At 42.8% G+C, this 14,393-nt stretch overlaps 1 protein-coding gene across 3 annotated transcripts in view; it reads left to right on the top strand.

The window, feature by feature from the left end:
* Nucleotides 1-14,393, top strand: part of TMEM130 (transmembrane protein 130) — a 362,513-nt gene that overhangs the window by 176,434 nt on the left and 171,686 nt on the right. For all 3 annotated transcript variants that reach the window (XM_069645659.1, XM_069645661.1, XM_069645660.1), the window contains one exon: nt 13,553-13,722. In XM_069645659.1, the coding sequence (XP_069501760.1) occupies nt 13,553-13,722 (170 nt within the window). The remainder of the gene's footprint in view (nt 1-13,552; nt 13,723-14,393) is intronic.

Raw genomic sequence — 14,393 nt, 5'->3', positions numbered from 1 at the left:
GGGGCAGGCAGGCTGCTCATAGGGACTCTGAATGTGAAAGGCCTAAATTCCCCCGCAAAGTGCTCTTTGGTTGCCAGGGATTTTCGCAGAGTGGGGCTGGTCGTGTTAATGTTGCTGGAGTATAGCTGCCTAGCACGGTGGAGGGAGAGGAAAGAGGCTTACCAGTGGATTGAATGGGTGGGCATTCTGGGCATCAGGAGAGTTGTAAAACGGGGAAGTTGGGATTTCACTGCACAAGCGGTTACAGTTGGAAAATATTCTGGTGTGGAATGAGAGTGGAGGAAGGGCCTTATTTGGCATACTGTACCAGGGACAGTGTGACGTAGTCGCTTGCAACAATATATTGCCATAACCAAGGACCAATGTTTTTTTTGAGGTAACATTGACCCAAATAATTTGTGAATGTCAGGGATCCCTGATCTTGGGAGGAGATTTTAGCATGTGGGCAGACCCACTGTTGGATAGGCGGGCCCCGGGCAGAGAGGAGGCTCGGACGAAAAGGGATTCACATTTTATTCTCCACCTCATACATACTATGAGGCGGGGTGTTCTCGCTGTTGCCGCTGCTCCCCCTGCTCCCCGACGGTGACTGATTGCGCAAAGCATTCTGATGGCTGAATCGAGTGTGCTCTCCGAGTAAAGAAGTAAAGAAGGAAAAAAAAGCGTTTTGTGTCGATCCAGCGACAACTGACACAAGAAAGAAAACCTCAGTTCGAGGGTGCTGATCGACGGCTGATCGATGGCTCCAAGCTGTGTGCTGTGAGTCACCCTACACTCGGTCCTGGTATTAGCTTTGAAGAGCAACGGGCCACGAGGTGAGCAACCTTGACATTGAAAATTAACTCAGCTGCAGTACATTATATTTCTGATTGCTCAAGTCTTGTGGTTCCCCTGTTGGCTGCGAGGTGCAGAGTGATCTTCACTGCCACACTTTTACTTTCCTCTCCAACACGGGGAAGTGGTCTCCAACACGGGGAAGGGCACCTTTTTTAAGCGGGTCAACCCTTAAATATGCTCCCACTCAGGCCTCATCAAGGCTTTACCCAGGGCACTGTTGGACAGAAACGCAAGGCCTGATGGAAAAAGCCAGCAGCACGATCTGGATAGAGTTGGGCTGAGTTGGATTGAACATTGCGGCAGACTCTATGTTCGTTTTGCTTGGCCATTTGCTTGTCCATTTTTGCTGTGCAGCGAAGTGGACATTCTTGGACTTTTTTTCATACTATGTTTGTGCAAATATAAGTGCTTGCAACTATTAATTGATTAATAGTTTGCAGCACCTCGGTTGAACCTGAGTTAAAACCAAAGGGTATTGTTTTTAATGTGTGGCATCTCCTTTGAATGGACAGAATTTTTAAATTGACTATCTCAGATCATTTCAGGCAACCTCAGACAACCATACCACACTGTTTTTTGTACCCCATCTTAACCCCATCTTGCATAATAACATACTCATAACCTCCTATAACATTGTGTACTTCGTAACCCATACCCTTGCACCTCTGCACCACAGCACTTTACACTTTGCATTTTGCACCTTGCACTTTGCACCCTGCATGTTTGCAGCCTGCACTCATTGCATACTATTGTGGCGCTCTGTTAATGCGCTGACATGGTTGCAATTACAACACTGGTAGCACTGGTTCTACAACTGCTGCCACAACTGGGTGCCTAATCAAGGCATTGTTGCCATACTTACTGCTGCACCTGCTAACCTGGCACAAGCTGCTATTGCAGCAGTATTAGCGACTTATAGAATTGTATAGAATGTTAAAGTTAAGAAGTCTCTTTAAATTGTTGTCTATTGTATGTGTTGTTTGTGTTTGATAAAGCTTTGTCTACTTTTAACATTAGATACAGGTCACTACATTTAGTCTTTAGTCAATGAATATTGATTATTGTTTAATAATGTCCAAAAGGAAGTGCTGAAGTGCTCCTGGGGAAAGGCCCTCAGAATTGTTTTTAAATGTTTTAATGAGGTCATTGTTTTAATGACTGAAATAAAGGACCTCTTAATTGATATCGAGGGTGGGGGCAATACCTCTGTAAAGAAAGTTACAAAATCAAACTACATTGTTGCAGATATAGATGCAGTGCAGACGACACTCCGGAAAGCACAAAGTTGGTCAGGTGGAACCGGGGGGCGGGGTGCTAACTATACAAAAGGAAAGCCAGTTGGGCTACTAAAGGAATCTTTAGATGTCTATGAGACAAATAAAAGGGTAGATGAAGAGGGGGATAAAAATGATCTCTACCTGTGGGGAGCATAAATAGTAACCTCCTGATTGATTTTGAAATGCCCACGTGTGACCGAATAGTAATCTCAACCCCCCCATACCAACTCTAAATATATTCTCATTATTAGAGGATCTGGAATCAGGTCAGAAGCCTGCGGGCAGTTGCATGACTGAAGCTGTCAGGCCAGAGGAGCCAGAACCTGGGCTGGGGCCAGAACGTTGGCCAAAGGAAGTAGTTTATAAAAATAGGAGAAAGGGCATGCCCGGCAAGATGAGAGCAACAAAAATCAAAAGGACCAGAACACGTTGGAGAGGCAATTGCGCTGAAGCACTTAACACCGCTGACCTTATAGGCGAATTAAGAAACCTTAGTAACTTAGTGTATCAGCTACAGGCCAGTATTAGTCTCCTGAACAAAGAGGTGGAAGACCTCCATGAGAAGTACTGAAGAATACATGTATCACCTCACACTCAAGTGAACTGAACTGATAGAGGTCGCAGGGTAGAGTACGGCACCAGCCTGGTAAAATACGGAATCAAATGTAGCAGACAGGAACAAGAAACCCAGAAGGGAGAGACCGCAAAGGTAAAAGATAGCATGAGGTGGGCTGATCCCTTTACGGATGTCATTAAAAATATGAGGAGACTGCAATCTCTGCAGGCCCTTATAGTCAATCCTTAGCTGGAAGGGTCCCAGCCACCACCCCCGACCCCCACTCAGGGTATCAAGAGATGGACACCTAGGCCCAGTGGTTAAACAGTTAAGACGCCCCAGTGGGCCGACCTACCAATGGGGTTCTCAGAACATTGGACCACAAATCACTTTGTGATTTAGTAAGATATAATGCTCCCAGACTGGTAGAGGGCTCTTTTGAGAACCAGGAAGCTCAAATTAATAAGAGACTCCACTGTATCTGTCACAACGCAGTTTACCTTTCCATCATATGAGATGACATTGTTAAATGTATCCAAATATAAATGTCCAATAGTTTACAGGATTACATATAGTTGTTCCTGACTAGGGAGGAGCTTGTTCAGGGACTGCTATCAATAGAGCTGAGGGCATATCCGCCACTGGGGTCTCAGATTGTACTTAGCCCAGCAGTTCTTCAGATAAAGGCTGAATACTAATTTAATGCCCTGTGGAGCAAGGCAGTTAAATAGTGGGACCCCAGCAGTTCAATGCTCGCCCCAACCCCGCCCCAATTATCTTTGCAACAAGGGCAATGGTACCAATGGGAAATTAGGTAAATGGGAGTGGGCTTCCACAATTAAATCGGGGGAGAGAGGGTCTGTGGCATGATTCCAGATGCACCATGACCGACCCATGACTACTCATGGTGATGATTCAGCTGACACAGAGGAGTCAGTGGGGCAAATTCTATCTTGGAACATTGCAGTGCTGGTCAGGAATATGATGGAAAGTCAGTGGTTAGATTTTGTAAGAGAGCATAACATGATTTCCCTTCAAGAGACTTGAACTAGTGTTGTACAAGATGATGGCGGGTCGCCATTACATACAATAAAGTTACACTCAATGCTTTCAGATGAAGTAAGGCCACTGTTCACAGCCAATGCCAGACAGAATCATAGGAATGTAATAAAAACAAATCACTTCTTCGATCAAGATTGTAGGAGGGAAAAGGAGAATTTGATCAAAAGTATGCAAAATGTTTGCCTCAGGGGGAAGGAGATAGTATCAACAGCCTGTCCCCTTTATAGTCTGCTAAAAGGGAAAAAAGCAGGATCACTGTGGAGACACATGGAATGCCCTCCTAAATGCTGTTGCAGAAAAACACTCAAAAAGATTCTGCAGTGTTATAGGTACAGGATGGACTGAAGGCCAAAAACAAATCAAGTGTAACATTCCGAATCAGTCTGGTATTCACACTTTTTATCACTGATTGCGGAAGTTAGAGACTTTACGGATACAAGCCCCCTGTTATAGTCAATAGTGAATAAGATCCTGCCCCCCTTAGCCTAACATGAGGCGAAGTTATCACTGCTCGCAACAGTCAAAAAGCCAAAACAGTATGTGGCCGAGATAAGGTACCAGCAGATTTCTATAAATCATAACCCTTGACATGGGCCCCGTATCTCACCAATCTTTTCAACACGGCTCTGTCAGCAAACCCCATTCCCCAGACATGGACCCGGCTGAAATTGTCACGTTGTACAAAAAGGTTGGTAGAGAGGACTCTAGGAATATCACTGCTTGATGCGGGGGTGGGGGTGTATTCAATAGGCACTGTTGGTCCATCTGGAGGCCTGGATGGAAGAAAACAATATCCTACACCATCTGCAGGCAGGCTTCCGGGCAAATATCAGTACCATCAACCAATGCCTATGGTTGGGTCTATTATGTTATAAATATTTAATCCTTAGAAAAATGAGACTATTTGTCACATTTGTTGACTTAAAAACAGACTTTGACAAAGTACTGAAGGTGAGGTTATGGAATACCCTAAGAAATATGAGAATCCATTCAGCCCTTTTTAGTGCAATCAAAGTGTATACACAGGAAACGAGACTGGGACAAGATGGAGTGCTGACGGGAGAGTCACTAAGAGAATTTCAACCAAAATGAATGTACGCCAAGGATGTGTTTAGGCTCCCAAACTTGTTTGCCTGTTTATTTATGGCATAATATCCAATCTAATGAATTAGGCTTCATGAGTTTCCAAGGCAGCTATCACACCCTATCACTTTTGTGGAGCCATTGCCCAGATTGCCCAGGATTATGGCAATAGGGTGGTGAAAGTATCCGTGGAAGCTTAATCTTCTCAGACTATACAAGCAGCGCCCTTCGGGACAGAGTTGTGACTAACTAATCACAAATGAAAACAAATGTATTAAATAATCTGTTGGGTCTCTCCAGAAGCACACCTACTGTTCCCGTTTTCCAAGAGGTTGATGTCTGGCGAATCGGGCCGGTATGTAAGTCCCAACCCTTACTCTACTAGGTCAGGGCATGGTCCTCTCCTGGACTTACTGCACATAGACCGGCCCTGGAATGCATTTTATCGCAGGACGATCCTTACCCTGGATGAAATATCTAAAGGATGCTTTCAATTTGTTCGGGCACTGTGAGTGCTGGTCAGAACCTCAGCTTATTAGCCTTAGCTCAAAAACACTGATCAAAGAAGTCCTCCTGCATAACGAAGCAAGCCGACTGACTTCTTGTCGATATTGCAAGCAATTAGAGTGAAAGGACATATTGGGATCTGAAGCAGAGCCTTGTATATGAAAGTCAGTTGGTTGCTGTTTCCCCAAAATCCTCCAGGGCTCTATACCTTAAGCTCTGGTTTGGCGCATTACCTTTGGCTGAATTACTACACAAATGGAACTGTGCTTTTCCCAAAAAAATCCCTCCATGTGAAACGGAAATTGAGTATGTAATGCATTTTCTTCTATTCTGCCCTTCCCATCATGTCATTAGGAAATAATATCTCAAGCCGTTATTTAGGCGCGGAGCAATCAGAACTGTAAATGATGCTCTAGCACTTTGTGTCAACTCAAAAGATGATCTGGCAGGGCACTCCGTCGTAAACTATCTGGCAGGTGCATGGGGCAAGACTACGTTGTATTACCTAACGCTGTCATTTTCACAACAATGGGGGCGAGAATTGGGTGTCACTTTGTCAAAGCTGTTCCTTTGTAACTAAGAGTTTACTATTTTACAAGAATCACATTGCTACTGGACATATCATTTTTAGTAATAATATGCACTTTCTAAACCTGCATCCTAGAGATTTGAAATGAACTATATACATTTGTATGATTGTATTTAATCTCTGCTATTTTTATATGTTGCGACTCCGTAAAATGTATACTGTAAATTGTTTTGATAATGTATTATGAAATTGATTGTTTGTGATTGTGACTTCTATCTTCTACTACTTTTATGGTATGCTGACAGAAATCAAGTCAAACTGACTGATGGTACATATACAAGCATTGACTGTATGTGCGGATATAGGGAGCTTATTTGAGAGTGGAATCATGTGAAATAGTGCCCATCAGTTGATCGGGCCATAACATTGTCCATTTGGAGTTAACTTTCAGTGGTTTGAATGCTAGGGATTCACTATGGAGATGCAATGAATCGCTGTGGAAAGATGAGAGGTTTGGGGGGAGATGAGAGAGGCAATCACAGAATATTTTTACATTAACGATACCGGGGAGGTGGATTATGGTGTGGGAGGCTGAGAAGATAACATGGTTTAGGTTACTGATCAGGAAAGGCCCGAATAAGAAAAGGGAGAGAACCCTGTTGTAGATCAGACTAAGGGGATAGATAAGATCCTTGGAGCGGAGAATACTATCCGGTGAGGAAGGTAGACAAGGGCTAATCAGGGAGGTTAGAGGAAAGCGGGGGGATTTGAAATCGCTTCTAATGGGAAATTTGATGAGACAAATACAGTTTTTACGCCAGAAGTATTACAAAAGGGGTGGTAAAGCGGATGGGCTCCTGGTGGCAAACACATTTTTCGATTTAGGCAAACGGAGTAGGGGAACTCTTTGTCTGCGTTCTTTTGACACACCAGTGCAACATCTTTAGAATTGCAATCTAAATACTGGTCGCAGAGGTCATACAGTGATATTACTGAAAAGTTCCCTGATTTGTGCTCCTGGTGGCAAGGGCAGTGGGCAGAGATATCGAGGGAATGGGTGGACAGGTTGATACAATGCCAGAGGAGATAGTAGAGCACTTTGCTGTGTTTTACAAAGGGTTTTATGTGTTGAGAAGCAGGTGGAGGAAGTGCAGCTGGAATTGTATCTGAATGGGATAACGTTCCCCGTGCTTAAAAATGAAGTAGCTGAGACAGATACACCATTTACTCAAGAGGAGGTCCTTCTTGCAATTCAGAGGATGCAAGCAGGTAAAGCCCCAAAACGGAGATGACTGGTATACCATTGGGTTCTACAAATTGTTTGCAGGACTATTGGTCCCACACTTGGTGGAATTGTTTAACCATATTCTCGAATGGAGGAGGGCTTAGGCCCTGATATCAGTGATACCCGAAGAGTGGAGGAACCCACAGTTATGCGTATCCTATCGACCTATATCTCTCCTCAATGTGGATGCACATTTTTTTTACGAGGGTACTGGCCTCTAGACTGGAGAATCTGATTCCATGCCTGGTTCATACTGACCAGGTGGGTTTTATTAGGGGCAGACAGGGAGCGGATACTTTGAGAAAGTCTCTGCATTTGATGGACATGGCTCGTGGAAAAGAGGGCAATCCAACACTCCTAGCTTTGGATGCAGAGAAGGCCTTCTTGTATGCAGTCATGGGGAAATATGGGCTTGGATGAATGTCCTTAATGGATTTGGGCTCTGTATTCGAACCGGATAGTGCCGCTGGTGGTGAATGGCAGGTGCTCAATAGCATTTGGGCTACACAGGGGAACTAGGCAGGGGTACCCTTTCTCACCCCTGCTGTTTGCGCGGTCTATGGCGCCACTGGCAGAGAGGCTGTGGAGGACCCTTCAGGTGGAGGGTATTCAAGTTGGAGTCTCAGAATTCAAACTCAGTGGGAGTGAAGGGGGGTTAAACACAATAGAAGTGGGAGTGAAGGGGGGTTAAACACAATAGAAGTTCTTGTGGTATGTATTAATGATTGCAAAGATGCAGTCCTTGTATTTTCCCTGCTGTGTTTAAAATTGATAAAAACGCAAGAAAAAAAAACGTTAATCAGTTTTTTAATTAGCAGGAGGTAATCCCAAACCAAGATGGCGGAGGAGCACCTGGCTATTGCTTGGCTAAGAATTAGCACTGGAATTGCCACCAACATTCTAAACTGCCTTTCATAGTTGATTTCTTGCAGGGAGGTCCTGGTTATGTTTTTCTCTATAATGTAGGCCTTATTAGGCCACTGGGAACCTTGAAAATAACATTTGGCAAGAAATGCAGGTTTGGATCGTCTTTGTGGGACAACAGGAGAGTCACAGTGGGAATGATGCATTTCCGGCACTAAAGACAATATTGGAATTTCTAGTCAAGTGTATTAAAATAAAGGTCAGATCTTACATTTACTTCTGTGGAGAATTTCGCTTTGTCTGTGCCATTGTAATTAATGAACTAAATCGCCAATGAGATAAAGCACACCGTGGTTAAATCCAAGTTTGTGTTTGCTGTTAATTCCTTTGGAGCTCCTAAGGCTCACTAAAATTTAGCCAAGGTTAAGGGTGCGGGGGAGAGAGAGATGACTCTGGTATCAAAAGTCAATATAATTATGCAAGAATTGGAGAACTCATGGTACATGAGAACTCCCATCCCCTGCACACCTATATGTACTGGAAAATCCAGTCAACGTTATATTGGATTTTCATGTATTCAGTTTGACTATGTTTCATTGATATTTAGATGTCCATGTTGTCTAGCTTAGTAAAGTATAATGATGCAGTGCCATATAATCATTTTTCAAATGTCAATACTTCAATGTTTTTAATTTTTCAAATTTTTCAATACTCCATTCATTGCAAAAATAAAGATTCTCAAAAGGATTTCAGAAAATAAGTATTTTGTATTTATAATCATACAGAATTCTTCATAGTTATTTCCAGATACCATATATTTAGAACTTAATACAAAGTACACAGAACTTCATACAAAGTACACAACAATGAGTCAAAAATTTAGATTCAGAGCTCAACGCATTTCGAGAGAATAACCCTCTTCTTCCAGTGATAAATTGCTGATTTCTTCAAACATATAATGTGGCTTTTCAATTTCCAATTTATTAACCAATATGAAGTAGTGGGCACACAAGCTTGCATGAGATGATTAGTTTACCAGTCTATCACCTGAAAAATATAGAACTGTATTACTATACTACTCTCTTTCAGTCACATTCATACTCTTTTTTTAAATAAATAAATATGATTTACCTGATGCTTGTGACTTTAAATTTCTGAAGAGTAGCTGGACGGTCACCAAAAGCGTCCACTGGGTTTAATTGATTCAAATGGCTCTGTGGGTCCCTGAAATGTAGGTGTCTGTGTGTAAATATACTTAAGAAGGCATGAAAGTCTATCATTTGGAAAGCATGAAAGTATTTCAGGTTGTACACCATTGTAATTAATGAACATTGTCATTCAGCACCCGTGTGAAACAGCGCAGCAGCGCATTCATCGTTGTATGTCCGAGTAAAGGATTGCATATTGTTTATTTAAGCTGCGAGCTGCTGAGACATTGATGTGTGTTATACCTTGGACGCATATCCCTTGGAAGAATATACAACAAACTCTCTGAAATTGTGCTCTGAGGAGGCCCTATTTAACATGGAGTTAGTGCCTTTCTTCCATGCTGCAGCAATGCTTCCAGTATAAAGAAAAGAATGAGGCTAGAATCTCTTTAGAACACCCGACTTGCTTCTTACAAAGCTGCTAATTGGAGCAAATATTGTTAGGGAGCTCCTCATTGGATAGTACAATGGAGAAGTTTGGAAAAAGAAACGTTAATGATTTGGTGTTGCCGGTTGTTGTGCCAACCAGATATTTTCAGTTCAAAACCCCTTCCCTCTCCCACTCTTCCCTCTCTCTCTTCTGTAACAATGGTTTTTTCATCTTTGTGGCACAAGCACCACAATAATTAGCGGGGAAACCAATACAATCTTCAGTGGTGGTTAGCAAATTAAGCATAGTTTTAAGCATCTATGAATGTTGGTCTTGGGTATGGCACAAACATCGCTGGGAAGTAATGGGCAATCGGCAATAGAAAGGGAGTCTGTCGTATAGAGCTATGCATGATGGCATAGTTGCAGCCATTAGAGCATTTATTGTGGGGATCCAAAAATCAATGGCTACCTAGATGTTCTTTAAATAGTAGAGCCATTGTTTCCTTCCTAAAATGGATGAAGGGGGGAGCTCATCTAATGTTCCCCCTGTATATTGTTCCCAACACATTGGAGCGCTACAACACATCCTTTCTGGTTTTTTACGTTACTGCATTTCTCACATACTAGCTTCTTGATGTCAAAGCTTCATGTGTTATGCCTGCCTCTGAGATGATGGATGACTAAGAAGCTTAGATCCTTTGCTTGTCACTATCTTGTAAGGGATCCAGGCTATGTTGAAATGAAGTAGGCCTGGAAGGGAAGACAGAGCAGCCCTTTGAGGATGAACATGATGTAGTCGAATTTCTTTTTGCCTTACATGTTGGATAGGTTTCAGCAGGGGCCATGGTCCAAGTGGGGCACCTGAGAGGAAGGTATTGCCATCGAGCAGGTGGGAAAGAATGAGGATGAGGAATAGTTTTCACTTCTACCTCTCTGGGGTTAGAACAATCGGATGTAAGGCTCACACGTGAGTGCCTCTGGACTTTCAGAAGCATCATGGTGCCTGGTCCAATCACGAAAAAGCACATTCATCAATTTGGAAGAACTGCCATTAGTATTCAATGCTCTTCCCAGATGTTTATTTCATCATTTCAGAACCAGTCAGGGATTCTCAATATGGACCATTTTGTGTATCAGGCTGACATAAACAAACAAAGGCACCAAGCCCAGCTCCTTAGAAATCTGGACCACAGGCGAAGAGCACAGCAACTGCAGACCCTTCTCCCAAGGCTGGCTCCTCTTTAACCCTGTCCGCTGCGGTCATAGTTTTGGGGGGCTCTGTTGTGGGTGAGGGATTAGAGAGCGGAAGGGAGGTGTCTGTGACAGCAATGTTCAATGGATATGTAATGGGGAAGATGAATATGCAGGTACCATGCACTGCCCATACTCAGATAAATATGAAAGTAACAATTCCTTCCCCGACCCTTCACCAGTACTGTGCAGGTGAGAAATGATACCAGCTGAGGCAGTCTTACTGCCCCATGAACATAGGGGTGAGAGATGAGCCAAACTAAGGCAGGTTCTAAGAAACAATGTTTTGAATAAGTCATTGAATACGCCTCTGCCATAAAGAGTTAGGTAGGTTGTGCGACAGTAGTAGGGATTATAGTTAAATATTAGAAAGCCCAAGTAGAGTGCTTTGTATATATAACATGGAAGGGAGGCGGATTCCAGGATACCAAGGGAGGAACTCACTACCCTGATAGGGCAGATGGAATCATAGGCAGATTAAATGCAGAATACACGGGCAGGGAAACCAACTTGTGTCAGATGCACAGAGTGAATGTAACACAAGCAAAATCAAATATAGATCACAAAAATGTATGCAAAAAGCGCAGAAGTACAGCCATTTTTCTAGCACAGATGCTGAAGGCCGCAGCAGGCCTAGAAGTTAGCTAAGCCTCATCCAAGATGCTGAATTCATAAGAACACATTTATTTGAGAAGCTTTGGAGCTGCCCAGACAGTGGTTCATTGCGAGCGCTAAGGTCCGATGCACGAAAGGGAGTAATGGAGATGCAGAACAAGAGATGAGAGAAACATTCCCAGGACAAGAAGCAATAGACTCCAAAGCTAATTAAAGGACAATAAGAGCCCAAATAGCTATTGATGTCCAGGTGCATGAGATCAGTATACCGAAGTACTTTGTCGCAGATAGATGAAGTGTGTCCTTAGTGGCCAAAAAGAGTACACCATACACGTTGGAATTAGCTATAATCCCAGTAAATAGGAAGACATTCATTCTCCAACATGGTCTCCTAACACTTGATCAAGACATGAAGAACACTCGCTATTCACTATAAACCAAGTACAGGTAACACACCTGTTGAACTCCCTAGCATGCATGCAGACACAAGATGATATACAAGAGCAAATACAAAGGAATAGATTGGCCACATGACCTGGGAATGATGAGGAGTACTTTTAATTGTAATTAGTGCAGACTATGGACTTCTCTCTCCCCCTACACTATGTCCCTCCCATATTTTGATGTCCCATCAAAGTGTCGAAGGTAATGTGCCAACTAATGGAAATTCCTCTCACCACACCGCCTATGATTAATAATGGCAGCCAATTAGTGGCCAGTTTAGTTATATATTGAAACCACTATCTGTGAGGGGCTGGGCTCAAGAGGAGCCATTAGATATATCTAACCTAATGAGTAAATCAACACCTATGTAATCCATATGTATCTTAATATGTTAACCAATTATAACCACTTATACGTTTTATAACTGATAGTGTATTATAATGTCCTTGCTGACATATTTCTAGTATACAATCTGCTCACACTCTTTGTAACATTGAGAGCTACTACGCTCATGCTATCTCGGCCGTTGTGTATTTTGAATAAAGCTGAGTTTTACTGTGCACTTGGAGTACTCCATTATTGAGTGTTGTTTTTTTATGCTGGTGCATCAAATTGGGCCCATCTTAACAGATGGCAACCCATAGCAATGAGGCATGAATATGAGCAGTGTATGGCAGTACTCAAGTAGGTATGACTGGGTAATGTATTCGAATCATTGTTGATGGGGCAAGATCCTGAATATGTGATGCCCATATTTTCCATTAAAGCAAGTACCCTGCTGGTTGATAGCAATCCTTGGTAATTGTTCGGTGATAGATCCAGTAGCTCCAGGAATAAGACAGCTGATGGTTACCTTTATAACGAGGTAGGTTCCCAGGCATTTAACGAAAATCCTTGGCAAGAGGGCAAGTAATTGTGCAGTCAATGGCAATCATGGCAGTTGACAATCCTTTCCAAGGGGGAATTAAGATCCAGAGCTTCTGATGGGAAGTGCTGTAGAAGCAGCTGTCCTCCTTTGAACATGTTGGCCAACTCCCTGGTTGCTTCAACAGTGAAAAGGGAGGCAGCTGATGCAGTCAAAGTAGTTGCTACACAAAAAACAAAACTGGTATTATTTATTTATTTATTTGCATTTTTAAAGCGCTCACACAGCCCATGGGCATGGAGGCACTGTTACAGGAATTGTTTGTTTTTCAGTTGCATAATTATTTTTTGTCTTAGTTGCGTATTTATAATGCGCTTAAATACCCAGAGGTGTCTAAGCAGCGACCCGGGGATCGAACCTGTGTTGCTTCATTTTGTCTTGCTTCCAAGGCGAATACGTTGCAGCAGAGCTATCCTCCCGGTATGCCGCTGCTTTTTGTGCATCCAAGAGAACAATAAACCCACCCCCCAACTATTTTCCCTTGGTGTTCAACATTAAAAATGGACACATTTGTGATAGGTTTTGAAAAGAAGGTGTAGCCCTTTGACAGAATTGTGACAGTAGCCAATGCATAGTTTCAAATGATGTACATAGAATATGATATAATTGCAAAATAAAGTTAATCATGAATGAATAATCGATCATAAGGAGTGCTGATTCTCCTGCACTGACAAGTGTATCCCACCTTCATATGGTTTGCTGTTCAGACTGTCATTCTCTCCATATGTCACTTACAGGTTCCAGCTGATAACTGAAGACCCTTCGATCGGCTACAACTATTCTGCTCCAGGATCTTACGTCTTAAATCTTGAAGTTGTGGCTGAGATAGAATTTTCAAAAGGCCCAAGACATGGTAGACATTTTGTGCAGAAAACGGGACATTTTGCTGCTGAATTGGAGTTATTGGGTAACCTCTATTTATTGTATAGTTATCTGTTTATGTACATCAATTTCATATTGCAACTTTGTTGTTAGATACCATAATATGCAATTCACCAATGGACCATCCTTCTTTAATGCTGTTAGGCCTAGTGAAAGCCTTAGTAGAGCCATACATGGCTGAGTTCTGCAATCACTCTTTTGCCACTGGGTCCTTCCCATTATCTCTTAAGCATTCCCTTGTGCATCCCCATCTAATAATGATGTCTGTAGTCCCTTCCTGCCCTGCAAACTACCCTCCACTAACCCCTTCTTGGGCAAACCTTTGGAGAAGTTTCCCATCTCTCAACTAATCCATTACACTGAATCTGTTGGTTGTCTTCACGACCACCAATCTGGCTTCGGACAGCCAAAGGCACGGAAACTGCTTATCTGAACACCCGTGAAGACCTGCTCACATACCTCGACTCCAACTCTCCCTCTGTTCTCATCCTCCTTGATCTGTCCTCTGTCTTCAACACAGTCCATCTCTGGCACCGAATACCTTGCGACCACTCCAGATTTCTTTGCACAAGTTACACTTATACATTGGGAAGATCAATACATGTGGATGAGTGAGACTGTGTGTTGAAGAAACAGTCCACAAACACCTTTGGATGAAGAAGAGGTGTTGTTGGGTTGCAATCTCCTAGAATCTAG

The sequence above is a fragment of the Ambystoma mexicanum genome, chromosome 2p, assembly GCF_040938575.1.
Source record: "Ambystoma mexicanum isolate Mex_15411 chromosome 2p, UKY_AmexF1_1, whole genome shotgun sequence".
Lineage (NCBI taxonomy): Eukaryota > Metazoa > Chordata > Amphibia > Caudata > Ambystomatidae > Ambystoma > Ambystoma mexicanum.
The sequence above is the reverse complement of the archived record's forward strand: the minus strand, read 5'-3'. Positions and strand labels throughout refer to the sequence as shown.